The sequence below is a fragment of the Paroedura picta genome, chromosome 10 (assembly GCF_049243985.1).
Source record: "Paroedura picta isolate Pp20150507F chromosome 10, Ppicta_v3.0, whole genome shotgun sequence".
NCBI classification, from domain to species: Eukaryota; Metazoa; Chordata; class Lepidosauria; order Squamata; family Gekkonidae; genus Paroedura; species Paroedura picta.
Genome location: NC_135378.1, coordinates 76,168,181 through 76,182,516, shown reverse-complemented (window position 1 = coordinate 76,182,516; position 14,336 = coordinate 76,168,181). Strand labels below are relative to the sequence as shown.

Genomic DNA, 14,336 nt, shown 5'->3' with positions numbered 1-14,336 from the left:
GATGTGCGTGTCCTGCATAGTGCAGAGGGTAGGACTAGATGACCCAGGAGGTCCCTTCCAACTCTATCATTCTATGATTCTACGATCAACCTCAGCACAAGACCCCTTCGTATTCGTGCTCCTTTTTGAGTTGGTTTGGAAAATTCAAGTGTTTTCAGGTAGTTATAAGCCGTGGAACTGATAGGTGTATGTGACAAAATTATAGCCTCTCCCCAGGGCTTGGCCTTGCCCATCTCTCAGCCTTTGAAGATGGAACCATCATGGCTGTATTGGAACACACTTGAAAATTCCTAGTTACCAGGGAGAAGAGTGGAAATCAAAATGGGTCATTATGAGAAGGGGGGAGGGGAGGCCAGGCTGCTCTGTCTCTGTCATGTAAGATGACTTCATCCTTCTTACGGAGCCATATGGTAGGGCCTGCCCAGTCAAGATGACTGTCCTTCTGCTGGAGAGAATTAAGGAAATGGCCAACAATCACAGCACAGAACAGAGGAAGCCCTGTATTTCTTCCACAGAGCCAGGCTTTGATTTCTGAGTGGGGCAGAAGAAATGAGGCATCGCAGAGATGAAGATATAACCCACGGACGTAAAACAGGAAGAGCTAAATGCTTAAGCTGGAAGGGAGACTGCTTTTCACCACCAGGAATTGTCTCTATTTCCTGGTCCCTCTCTCTGATAAAATCCCCAGTTTGTATCCCGACAACCTGTTTGTTCTATTTCAGTCAATACCCCTCCTTATTACAGCCCTCCCATGGCATCTGCCCACCAAAGTCCCACAAAGTAATTAAACCTTTAAATGCCTATTGCTTCCCCCAAAATTCCTCTCTCCAGCTGCGTTTGCTATCTTGGGTTTCCAGAACTGTGGAAAGAAAACACAAATCCAGAACATAGGTATGAGCACCTCGCATTATACTGGTTGACTCACTAATTCTAGATTCTAGGGAGATTTGACTCCTGGGTCTTCAAGGTGCTACTGCACTCAAAACTTGCTTGTCTACTGCAGACCAACACAACTACCCACTTGAAAACTCACCCATTCTATTGCAATGACAATGGATGGTGTACTCATCTCAGTCTCATGGATGGTGAAAAATGGGTGTCCCTCAAGAGGACATATGTGGACCAGTAGCTGACCTTGTAACACAGGTTTAGCACAAATATGATTGTGTCGTAAATTCACCACCCATGTCCATTTTCTACCGTATCTTTCACATTAACCCATTCCTTGGTAGCAATACATAGAATCATAGAGTTGGAAGGGGCCATACAGGCCATCTAGTCCAACCCCCTGCTCAATGCAGGATCAGCCCGAAGCATCCTAAAGCATCCAAGAAAAGTGGGTATCCAACCTTTGCTTGAAGACTGCCAGTGAGGGGGCGCTCACCACCTCCTTAGGCAGCCTATTCCACTGCTGAACTACTCTGACTGTGAAATTTTTTTTCCTGATATCTAGCCTATATTGTTGTACTTGTAGTTTAAACCCATTACTGCATGTCCTTTCCTCTGCAGCCAATGGGAACAGCATCCTGCCAATACAATAACAGGAGCGATACAATCCAAGGTGCTCTTTCTGTCTCATGTTACCTGACATCGTTCAGTACTGAGGTCTAGGAGAGGGCAACGATTGGGTGGGAAAGATGCTTGTGGGTGGTTTCCCCCTTCTGAGACTCCCCAGTGGCGAGAAATTGCTGTAGCCTACTTCTGAGAAGGCATCAACAAATGACTTTGGCACATCCAACTCTGCCATTTTTCCTGACAAGGGCTTGCAATGAATTGGAGTAATGAGAACTAATATTAACAGAAGGACCACACCCAATGCTAGAACTTGAGGGCATCCAGTGAAACTGATGTGCAATAGTTTCGAGATGGAAACACTACTTTACGCAGACAATGATTAAAATGTGGGATTCCCTGCACCAGAGGGTGTAGTGATGGCCACAGGAATAAACAGCTTTAAAGGGGGATTAGATAGACTCATGGAGGATAAGCCTCTCCATGGCTACTAGGCATGGTGACAGAGGGGAACCTCCACATTCAGAGACGTTAAATTTCTGAATCCCAAATCCAGGAGGAAACATCAAGGGAAGGCCTTGGCCTTTGTGCCCTGTTGTTGGACCTCTGGAGGAAATGACTGTGTGAGACAGGAAGCTGGACTAGATGGCCCACTGTTCTGAATCAGCAGGGCTCTTCTTATGTTCTTAAATCCATCACTATCTCAAATTCCCCAGAGTTGACTTCCCGATTTGAACGTTGCAATGCATTCCTAGGAGCGGAGAGAAAACAAATTACCAAGGAAGATAGGGAGGGAGTGTAGAAAAGATCCATTTGCAAATCACTAGGAGGTAGGACCACGCATGAAGCCCTTTACCAGGGGTAGTCAAACTGCGGCCCTCCAGATGTCCATGGACTACAATTCCCACGAGCCCCTGCCAGCAAACGCTGGCAGGGGCTCGTGGGAATTGTAGTCCATGGACATCTGGAGGGCCGCAGTTTGACTATCCCTGCCCTTTACACAGCACTGAGCAAAACATGCATTGCTTTTTAATTGGTGGCTGGAAGGGGAGCTGTCCGCTCCTGCAATGCCCTCCTGGACAGTAAGGAGAGGCAAGAGCTTTTCCTTAAGGCACAGCAATTATATGGCTCTCTGCTTCTTTTCAGCAGCTGACATGCCATATGGTGGGCATTTAAAAATGGAGATAATGAAATGCAGGGAATGCACGTTCTAAAGCAGAACATCTATGGGAAAGCTGCTTCGCACCAGCCATGAAGAATGAATCATGCTATCACGCCTCGGGGATAGGGAGAGGAATCAGCCAACCCAGTTCTTTGCACCAAAGAGAATCCCACCTGGTCATCTCTAGATAAGAAGAATTTCATTAGGCATCAACTCGGTCACCCTGGAGATCAATCTCTATCACCTCGATGGAAAGGAGACTAAGGCAGGGATATGCAGATGAGAAGACAACTGCCTATAATCAGGCTCAAAAGAAAGTTGGTCCAGCATCCTGTGTCTCTGAGAGGCTGGCGAGATGTGTCTGGAAGACACACAAGCAGGCAAAAGCTCATGAGATGGACTGGCTCATTCGAGGAAACCATCACTCCCAGTTTGCAAGATCTGAGCAGGGCCGTCAGTGAGAAGACATTCTGGAAGATATTAAGCCATGGGGTCACCATAAGTCAGGACTTGAGCTGGTTGGCCCAGACTAGCCAGATCTTGGAAGCTAAGCATGGTCAGCCCTAGTTAGTACTTGGATGGGAGACAACAAGGAAGTCCAGAGTTGCCATGAAGAGGCAGGTAATGGCCATCTACCATCTGTTTGGCTCTTGCCTTGAAAACCCTACAGGTGACCATAACCTGACTGTGACCGGACAACACTTTCCACTACCTCCACAGTTCCCTTCACCAGCAGTTGGATGTTCACAGGTATCCTGCCCCTATAAGGAGGTTCCATTCAGCCATCTATAGCTTACCTCTCAAGGGCTGCCATTAACAGGCTACAATCGCAAGACCAACCATGCAACTCTAAGCACAGTCACATTTTTCTAAGCAAACAAATTTCATGAAATGAGAATGATGCAACCCTGCTTAGGACTGCACTGTAAGTATGGGAGGCAATGCAAAGAAGCCTGCCTTCTAGAGCCTGGACTCTCAAGAAGCAAAGGATAGGTCTATCTTCCCCTCGAATGATGTCCCCATGTCAGGATTTCCTCCTTTGGGGGCACCCTTCAGCTTCTCTGACATAAAGTGATGGCTAGATTTCAGAATAGGGGGATTAAAAAGAATAAATGCCATACTTGTAGTCTCTGCAGAGGGAAAAGCCTGCTCACTGGATAACTTCATCTCCAACAAAACAAATGCAGAGCCCTGGAGTATATATGTGAACCTCCCTCTTTACTTATAAGGCACCTGACGCAGCATCAGACATTTCACCTGGTCACCTGTATATCAGTTGATCACTACAGTCACAGATAAATTCTAGAAGGACGTCATGCCCAAATAGGCTCAGAATGCAAAATCCATCGCAATATACATAACTGCACAGACTAAGGAGAGATATACTATAGCCTCTTAAAGAAAGCTTGCCTCCATCTGTTCAGCACCTTGGACAGCAAACAGAAGAACAGAAGAACAGCCCCTCCCTTATTCCCATTGGTATTCTTCCACAATTTGTAGCTCTGTACATCAAGCTCTTTGCCAACTGAATACTCCCCTTCACACCAAGCAGGTCCCTTCAGTCAAGTGCGTTCTGACTCAGAAGGTTTACACTGTAATACATTTGGTAGGGTTCAAGGGGACAAGACTCCTTTGTAATTCTAATTTATTTATGCCCTGCCCTGGATGGCACAGGCTAGCCTGATCTTGATAGTTCTTGGAAGCCAAGTAGGGTTGGCCCTGGTTAGCACTTGGGGAGGGGGGGGGATCACCCTGGAAGCCCCAGGCTGCTACGTTCAGGCAACGGTAAATCAACTCTGTTCATCTCTTGCTCTGAAATCCCTTTGGCATTGCCATACGTTGGCTGCAACTTGATGGCATATTCCACCACCAAAGATATGCATTGTTAATTCACACTGGTCACCCATATAAGCCAAGGACTGGAAGCAAGGAGAACTTTGACATGGAGTGTGTGTTCATGGTCTGGAGGCTCAGGGTAGACCAGGAATTCCAAGGCAGTATCGACTGGCCAACTGTAGAGCAGTCCAACGTGCAGAATTGGTTTCAAAGGTGCAGTCATTCTGGGAGACTGTTTTGAACAGTAGATTTTCCTTCTTCTTGCCAAGTATAGTCCTCTGTTGCAAAGGCACAATCCTTTAGTGCTAGGAACTTCCTCCTCGTGCAGAATTCTGTGCTATGCATAAGTAGAAAGCATCTAGCACTAGAAGACCCACAACAGAGGACCATATGGCACAGGCAGAAATACAGACCCATGGCATCATCTAAACCAGCTTTGCAAAGTGAGATCTGGCTTTCTTGATCTCAGAGGCAACCATGGGCCATATTGTTCATTGTAGACTGTGCCAAATGTTTTCTACTAGCTTTGCAACAGCTTGAATGAACTATTGAGAAGACACCACTGTCATGCTTAAACCCTTATTACATATTGTTGTTCTTTATTATCCGTGTTGGGCTAAGAGAGCACATCTGGGCCAGAAGATGGTAGGAGACATTCTGGATTCCAACTTCCTCAGAGGCAATGTCTACTAACTTTTTGTCAGCAGCCTGGTTAAACTGTATAGGATAACAAAACATCAAGGGCACTTGATATAGTTGCTTACCAACATTGTCGCCTGTTGCTTCTTTGCTTAACCTGGCTTACAAAGGGCTTCGGGAAGCCAAAGGAGCCTGACTCAAGTACTCAGGAAGCCAAAGGAGCCTGACTCCAGTCTCAAGTACACCTTACAATTTCAATGATGTTCTTTCCTTTCACAAATTTGGGTGCTGGGGATTGCTTTATCAGGGAAGAGAGTGGTAGGTGAAGAGGGGGAAATATCAATTTTGTCCTCCCCTGCTACATCCCTGAACTGCTTTTTACTTCTTCTGAAAGGGGGGGAGGAGGTGCCAGTCTTGGTAAGTCTTGAGCTTGCAAAAGAAAACAAAATGCTTAAAATAAGCATGGAAGGACCTGGACCAAATAGGTGAGCCCTCGGGCAAAAAATCAACCACTTATAGCACAGCGGCAGCAAGGAAGCAGGCTTTCTTTTTCGAATGAATCAGCATCTGTAAACTGGCACACAGGTGAGCTGTTTGGAGTAGCAACTGGCCTGTGTGACTCATGTCCGACTCTCAGTGAGAGGTCTCCAGGCCTCCTCTGCAGTGGGCCAATACAGCCCGAGCCCCTCCTTAAGGGTAAGTTCAGAAAGAAGCTATGTGGTGGGGGATCCTGTCGGTGCACTTGGAATACAATATAGGATCTCTAGGTTAGAAAATGTCGGGTTTTAGGGTGTGCTTAAGCCATGGTAGCTTTTGTAAAAAGAAAAAAATTGCCATCACTTTGTAGGAGGGAAGGTGACGTGACACAGCTCAACCTCATCCAATCTCAGAAGATAAACAGGGTCAGGGCTTGGATTGGAGACCTTCAAAAAAGGCTCTGCAGGGGATGGCAAGGAACCTCTGCTTCTCACTTGCCTTGAAAAGCCCTTGCTGGGGTCACCGTAAGTCAAACTGTGTACATCTTAGTGAGGGTACCCAACACCATATACCTTGAACTATGAGAAGGGACTGTGGTACCATGGAAGAAATATACTTTGGATGTAGGAAGTCTAGGGTGCGGTTAGCATGAGCACAAAAAATCCTTCTCTGCCTCAGACTATTTGTTTGATGGAAGTCTTGAAGCAGAGGCTGAGTGGCCCATGGCTGGGGACCCGCAGTTGCACAGTTCTGCACTGAGCAAGGCAGCTGGGCTAGATGGGCCGCAAGTCCCCTTGGACAGTCTCTGCAAGTCTGCAGAAGCAGCACTGGGATAGATGGACCGATGGCCTGAATCTGTCTAAGGCTGCTCCGTACAAGTAAGGAATGGCATTTGATTTCTCCCTACGTGACTAACATACTTGATGATGACTGGCAACTGAATACATTTTCTTTATGGTTTTGGGGAGAGAAATAAAACTACTGGTGATGGTTTGCGTTCATACACATGCAGGACATGAATGTGCATTTGAAAAACAGTCCTAAACTTATGGTTTGGCTATACTGTGCTCCAAATCTGCAACACTGGAGTCCCCATGGACAACCAGGACACCTTTTCCTATTTAATACAGGCCAATGCAACCTCTTGTGTCGACTATATGCTGTTCATCATTCCCCCACCCCCAATTAGCAACATTTTCAAGCCAAAATAGTTGCATCCTTTCCAATTTGCATTTTTTGAGGATCAATTCATCCAGCCAAATTGGCATGCCATGAATGTCTAGTGATTAATGGATATGAACAGCTATGCTATCATGGGATTGCTTCAATGTACCCAATTAGTTATTCAGCTTGCATTTAGAATGGCATATTCCAATATAATTATACTCTTCTGCACTAAAAAAAAAAGCATTATCCTCATACATCTAATGGAAAAGGCTGCCCCTATACAGGCACATGTCAAAATTAATTAATTAGGACAGGTTTATACATTCTGAAGTAAGATATGTAAGAGTCCATCCGATTGCTCCCAATAAGGCTTTGTTGAAGAAAATCTCTTTATTGAAGGTACATCACTAAACTCTTGCTAAAACTAAACACCTCAAACTGTTGCTCTGTCTTAACCTCCAACTGCCTGAGTTAAACGTATGAAGCGGCCTTATATCTCATCAGCCTATTGGTCTCTTTAGCTGAGGCTTTCTCAACCAGGATTTCGTGAAATTCTGGGGTTTCTTGACAACCATGGAAGGGTTTCCTAAATGAGTGGGAGTTAATTCATTTTGTACTTATTTTCAAACGTGTTAAACATTTATTGGGTGATATGACCATGTATGGTCATGTCAACCCCCTATCCCAAAATGGCCAATGATGGGCCTGGAGAGGGTGGAAAGGGGAGGGGGGGCCAGGATGGGCATGTCCATAGCTATGATTCCCAGTCATATTCTGCACACTTGCACCACTTCTGGGGTTTTTCGAAGCCTGAAGAATGTTTCAGTGGTTTCTTCATGGTAAAAAAGTTAAGAGTAGCTGCTCTAGCTCAGTATTATCATCTTTGATTGGTTGAAACTAGAAAGATCTTTCCCAACAACTGCTACTTGATACCCTTTAACCGGAGATGCCAGGGACCGGACCGGGGAACTTCCATAAGCAGGAAGGGGGCTCTACAACTGAGCCATGGCACCTTCCCAGCCTGGTTATCTCCGTTTACCCTCCTCTACTCAAAGCAGCATAACAGGTTCAGCTTAGGCCTTCTTGTCCACCTACCCACATAGAGGACGCCTTCTTTCGTCTTCCCTGCTGCTTCTGCCACGCCTTGCTTGGTCTTCTCTGCTGCTGCCACAACACCTTCTTTGGCTTTATTAAATCCTTTCATGAACACGTCCATGGCGAGAGTGTTGCACGTTCAGCACTGGAAAGAAAGGCAACACCAACACGTTCGTTGGAGGTCTCAAAAGAGCAGGTGGGGATGAGAATGGGCTGTCTGCTTCTCCAAGGACGTCTGGAGAACCAGTTTGGCCACCCCTGCCCTATGGTGACACCATAAATTGGCTATGACTTCATGGCAACTTCCCACAACCACCATTCACTCTGATTGGCAGAGTTTCTCCAGGATCTTTCGTATCTCCTGCCAACCTGATCCTGTTGACTCTAGAGGCTGGGGATTGAACTTGGTACCTTCTGCACACAAAGCAAAGGTTTTCCCACTGAGCCACAGCCCTGCCCCTAGCTGAGCTCACGTTGCCCAGACTGGTGTCATGGAGAGAATTTCAAACCCACCCTGGCATTCATCTTGACTGCTTCACTCACAATGGAAGCTGGGCTCATGATTCATTGAGAGTCATCAGGAGATGACACATTGGCTCAGGTACAATCAAGAGATGCACATCTTTGTCTTTTAAAACCGCTCCCCAAAGATAGAGAGAAATGACAGGAACAAAAGCCCCGAGACAAATCTTTGTCAAAAGCCTCAGCTCAATTAAAGAAGCTTTAAGTCCAACACAGATACATGTTCTGTGTAACTACCACATTACCGGTAAGCACAGTGGAGAATCCTTGTGTATGTACCTTATCTGTCATCTCTGATAGTATACTGTGCAATTTCATACCTACTCTGTCAGTCATTCCTATGTTAGTATGAAAAAAAAAAATCCACCCACTAAAACAAGGGGGGAAGACACGGTTTAGATCCAGATCCTGAATCCCGTGGTATCTTTAAGACCAAGAAAGTTTAATTCTGGGTTTGAGCTTTTCATGTGCTTATACCCAGCTTTTCAAATAAATAAAAAATATCATTATGTGTTTGTTGCTACAGTGCTTGTGGCTGTTATACTGCCTTTTAAGGTGTTGCTTTCGAATTATGCAATCCCATTTCATTGCATTGTTGCTTAGATGTAGTCTATGATGTATCGTTAACAGTATAACCTGAGCCGTAATGAGAACGGCAGATTATGAAAGGGGTTGGGAGAGGAGGGAGAAAGAAAGAGAAATGCTGGCCTGCATGAATAAATAGAAGAAGAAGAGTTGGTTCTTATATGCCGCTTTTCTCTACCCGAAGGAGGCTCAAAGTGGCTTACAGTCACCTTCCCTTTCCTCTCCCCACAACAGACACCCTGTGGGGTAGGTGAGGCTGAGAGAGCCCTGATATCACTGCTCGTTCAGAACAGTTTTATCAGTGCTGTGGCGAGCCCAAGGTCACCCAGCTGGCTGCATGTGGGGGATTGCAGAATCGAGCCCAGTATGCCAGATTAGAAGTCCGCACTCCTAACCACTACACCAAACTGGCTCTCTAGAAGTGGGGTCTCAGTTTTGTAGGATCCCAAAAATACCATCCCCAATGACAGAATCTGAAACTGCTAAAAACAGAAGTGCTGTCTAAATTCCAATTGCCTGGCAAATGAAGCTGCTTTATACTGAATCCTACTGAAATTTGTCCATCATCAAGATCAATGTGGCCTATCCAGGTTGGAAGCAGCCCTCCAGGGACTCAGGTGGAGTTTTCACCTGGCCTATCAATGCCTGTCCCTTTGAACTGGAGACCCTGCGGATCGAACCTGGGACCTTCTGCATTCCAAACGGATGCTCTGGCACCGAGCCAGGCCCTTTCATTCCCCAAAAAGCACCAGAAAGATTCCCAGGAGACCTCTTTAAGAAGTTAAGGCTTTGCGGATCATTCCTCTCTTTAAACCCCATTTGACTTATCTAGGCTCTCTTCCTCTAATGAGGGAAAAGCCGCGCAGAGCGCCGTACATCTGTGCCACAGCAAGTCCTCCGGAACCATGCTCGCATGAGTAATTCTTTAAAAATAGGAGTGTGAATTCTGATTAAACACCCCACGAACAAAACCCAGCTGCTCCCGTGGAGTGAGGTGATGGGGCGGAGCTTGAAGCACACTTCAAAGGAGGCTTCTGCTCCCAGAGATCTCAGCTCTCCTCCGTGCCCCCCCCAAATGCCCCCCAATGGTGAGCGCTCAGGCAAACAGCAAGGAAGAGCGGACAAGCAAAGAGGAAGGGACATGTGGGGGGGGGGGCCTGCTGCTTATATTTCAGACCAAAGACAAGCTGTACACCAGGCAGGCAGGTTGGCTTCAGAGGGCATCATTCATCAAATGTTGAACGTTCGTGCCAACTTGGTGCTTTCTTGCTTTCTTTCAAGGCTGATTCCGGGGACAGGCTGCAGCTCAGTAGCGGAGCAACTGCCGGGCATGCTGACCGTCCCAGGTTCAATCCCTGGCATCTCCGGCTCAAAGGGCCAGGCAACAGGCGAGGTGAAAGACCTCAGCCTGAGGCCCCGGAGAGCTGCTGCCGGCCTAAGTGGACAATACCGACCTGGTTCCGATTCAGTGTAAGGCAGCTGAGGGATTCCTGCCCGCCTCCCATATTTGCACAAATAATGGTATTTAAGGCGGTACCCGGGAAAACAAAGCTTGGGGTCTGCCAGGAGCCTCTGGGAGGAGAGCCAGAAGTTCCCCAGGGCTGCTCTACCAGTGTCTAAGACCCATGCACAGAGGGAGGGAGGGAGGGCGCCAGGGGCTCATGCAAAGGCAAATTCCTGGAACCCTCCGCCTTTTCCTGGACGGAGGGGCTAAGAAGACAGACGCTCTCGTGCTCTGGAGACGGGGGAAAGCGACGCCACCTCCCCGGGGGGCTCCTGCTGCAAGCGCCGCCAGGATTAATGGGACCCCCCCCCCCCCCGCGGGCGCTCACACTGTTGCTCGCAGCCTTTCCCGGGTTGGGTCGCCGCCCGACGAACCTCCCTCGCCGAGGCAGCCCAACAGCGTCCCTCTTTCCCAGCGGGGCTCGGCCGGCTCCTCCCGCGACGTGTGCGACGCCTGTGCCCCCCCCCCCCGCAGCACGAGGCGACCCTGCCAGTCCAGCCGAGCCGAGCGCGTCCAGGGCTGCCCCGAAGCTGCTCTCCGTCCCCGCACGCGTCCCCCGACGGCCCTGGCGCCACGCTCCGTCCGCAGCAGCCGGGCTGGGGCTGTCGGGGTTGATTGGCCAGTGCCCGCGTCGGGGAGGATCGCCGGAGCGCTTACCCTGGGGCGCCTTCCTTCCTGGCCTGGGCAAGTGTCGGGGGGGTGGGGTGGGGGGGAGGAGAGGACCACCCCGAGCAAGCCCCGCGCGTTGCCAAGCCCCCCGCGGTGGTCAGCGCATCCCGGAGGCGAGCGGCGCGCAATCCGACGTCGAGCGGGCTCTGGGCGAGGCAGCAGGTGGTCCCGTCAGCAGGCAAGGCAGGCAGGCAGGCAAGCGGCTGTCCCCCAGCGCCCACCCGCGCACACACGGCGGCCACGCCAGCGCTCTCCGCCGCCCGCCCCCCGCCAGCGCCTGATTTGCCAGGTGGAGAAAATGGGCAGCGCCCACGGGCTCCGCCGGGGAGGGGGAGCCACGCCCCGTCCCGCCCTCCCCCTCGCCGGGCTCCGCCCACCCCACCTGCTTTGCCATGGTTACCCTCGGCCCACCCCGCGCCGCGCGCGCACGAGCCACGGCCGGGCAGGCGGCCGGGCAACAAGTGGGAAGCGCCCGCGGGAGGGGGGGGGGCGGGACTAGAAGGTGGCGCGCGAGGCGTGGGTGGGGCGTCCTCCACCCGGTCCTCCTTTGGCCTCGGCCACGCCCGCCTGGAGAGAAACCGCGGGCTGCTCTGTCCGAAGACGGGCTTGGCTTGGCTTCCCTCCCCGCAAGAATCTGCAAGAGGCGCCCCCCCCAAAAAAGCGGCTCATCAGTCCTTTCAGCCAAACAAACCTGGGCTGAGAAATCCCTGGAGATAAGAGGGGATGGAGGGGGTTGCCAACCTCCAGGGCAGACCTGGGGATCCCCCAATGACAGCGCATCTCCAGATCCGTTCCCTTGGAGAAAAGGGATACTTTGGAGGGTAGACTCCCCCCCCCCCCAATCTAAAGAAGTTTCCCAAACTGGATCCAGTGGTGGCACGGGGGGGGGGGAGCCTAGAGAGGGTGGGCTTTGGGGAGGGAGGGGGACCTCATCAGGGCCCAGTGCCATAGACTCCTCCTTCCAAAAAAGCAGCCATTTCCCCAGGGGACCGGATCTCTGTACTGTGGAGATCAATAAGAATAATTACCAGACCCCTCCTGGAGGCGGGCACCTTCCCTGCCTTGCTTGAAAGCATTCTAGAAACAAAGACCAGCCTTTATTGTTTGTAAAGGTCTGGAAGTGCAGAGTCTGCCACCCCACTGTGACCGAATGGACACTTAGTCCCTGCCTGTAGCTGCTGCTGTTCACCACGCCTTTGCTCAAGACTGGGTCAGACTCATTTGGGAAATGCCCCTCTCCATGGATTCAGCTCCACCGAATTTATTGGTAGTAAGCCCGCTTGGGCCCTGACCTGGATATTATTGTCATATGGAAGGGTGTTAAAAATTATCCGCTCCTGGTGTCAAATATGTTAGGTATGCCACTGGAGCTGTGTAGGAATCCAGTATGCTTTTTGGGATGGAGCCGATCAGACAGAGCACTCAAATGTGGGGAAAGAGGCAACCATTAAGGGGTGAGACACATAAACCAGGAATGACCCTCAGCTGTAGTGGAAGGGTCGGGAAATGTACATTAATGGGGCTCGTGCAGCCCCCTTGTGGTTGCCAAGTACTGCAATGCTTCAGCACATGTGTGTCCCCCCCAGCAAAAAAATCAATAAATCCTCAGTGTGATTGTGAACAGACGGAACTGTAGTGAAGGAAAGACACCTGTCCACGTGAACTGATTGTACCAATAGCTCCATCCTCAGCTCTGCCTTGACATACACGGGAACCCAAAAGGCAGCTGCAGTCTGGAAAATGACCCAGTCAAGGGTACCACGGCCCTCAGTTCGGAATACCCGAGCAAGGCTGCCAAGAACAGGACATTTTGGAGGACACGGAGCCTTATATTTGTAATGCTGGTAGCTATTTTGTTGAGATGAGTTCATTGAGCCTTAACTGAGGTCATTTCCCTCCTGTGTAGTGGGACTTATGTACTATTCACAACTTGGGGAGGGGGATTTGGGATTTTAGGCTGCCCCTTCTTAGAACAGCCAGCGGGGGGATGGAGTTTTCTACTGCTCACCCTGCCATGAGAATAAAATCCCAACTCCTGCCCCTTCCCTTCCATCTGGAAAATGGGGATAAGACCTATTTAGTTTGCGGATTGCTCAGTTGTGGCTGGTGCTTTGAGCCCATGGATGCTGTTTCATGCTCCTGCTTCTCTGAGCAGCAGGAATTTCCAGGGGCCGTTTCTTTGAGAGGAAAGACTGCTGAAAAGTGGATTTATGGCTGTCGTCAATGGATATGGAAGGGTGTCATTCAGCTCTGGAATGCCCTGTTAATTTACAGGGATGCAGGGTTCAGGCCCATGGTGCAGGCCATCACTGGTGTATCAAAATCCCTCCGTGGTCCCAACAGCCCCAAGGGTATGTTCATGGTGTCCCGTAAGAAAGAGCTGGTACAATTAAATACAAATCATTGTCCTACTGAGGGCCTCTTCATGTACGACCCAAATGGTGCTGGGGATTCTGCCAGCCTAAGAAGAAGATCTGTCTTGGAGATAAATCTCCCTGACGGCCCTTGTTTCCAAGTAATGTGCGTTTAGGAACTGACAGGCAGTTGTATTCAATTTGTCTGTTCACACCGACTCCACCGCGCCATTCCCCCCTCCCACTCACATCTTCCTTTTAAAACTGTTACTTAACTGAAAAAAACGAAATGCCGCCGGAAAGATGATTTGCTTCTTTCGGCTCTGTTCTGTTCCGAACTAACAAGCTCTCTGGGGAAACGAGGCAGTAATTTAGCTCATTGGTTTTCCAGCGTTGTTTTCTCTGGGGGGAGAGGAAAGCATTCCTTAGTGTATTGCAAAAGAAAACCTCCAGTAAGTATCTAGATTCTGCCATCTAGATGTATAGAGAATCCTTTGCAGTGCTCTTTGGCAAAGGCCTATCTCTACATCATGACTCTGGGCTGCCTTGGTGGACTCCCATCCAAATATGAACGGGGCATGAGCAAGCTAGCCTGGGGCTCTGTTTAACATTGCTCACCCCTATATGCTGCTGTGTGATGCCACCATTCCACAACAGTATAAGAAGAAGAGTTGGTTCTTACATGCCGCTTTTCTCTACCCAAAGGAGTCTCAAAGCGGCTTACATTCACCTTCCCTTTCCTCTCCCCACAACAGACACCCTGTAAGGTGGGTGAGGCTGAGAGCCCTGATATTACTGAAGAAGAAGAAGAGTT

The 14,336-nt window shown here is 49.5% G+C and overlaps 1 protein-coding gene across 2 annotated transcripts in view; it reads right to left on the bottom strand.

The window, feature by feature from the left end:
• The window catches only part of SNCA (synuclein alpha), a 50,022-nt gene extending 38,597 nt beyond the window's left edge, over positions 1–11,425 (bottom strand). The window contains exons 1-2 of one of the 2 annotated variants that reach the window (XM_077300893.1): positions 11,157–11,425; positions 7,889–8,033 (exon numbers count right to left, since the gene is read on the bottom strand). In XM_077300893.1, the coding sequence (XP_077157008.1) occupies positions 7,889–8,009 (121 nt within the window). In that variant the 5' untranslated portion in view covers positions 8,010–8,033; positions 11,157–11,425. Of the gene's footprint in view, positions 1–7,888; positions 8,034–10,827; positions 10,928–11,156 lie in introns of those variants that run through there. The other variant, XM_077300894.1, reaches the window with a different exon arrangement.
• Between the last annotated feature and the right edge of the window lie 2,911 nt (positions 11,426–14,336).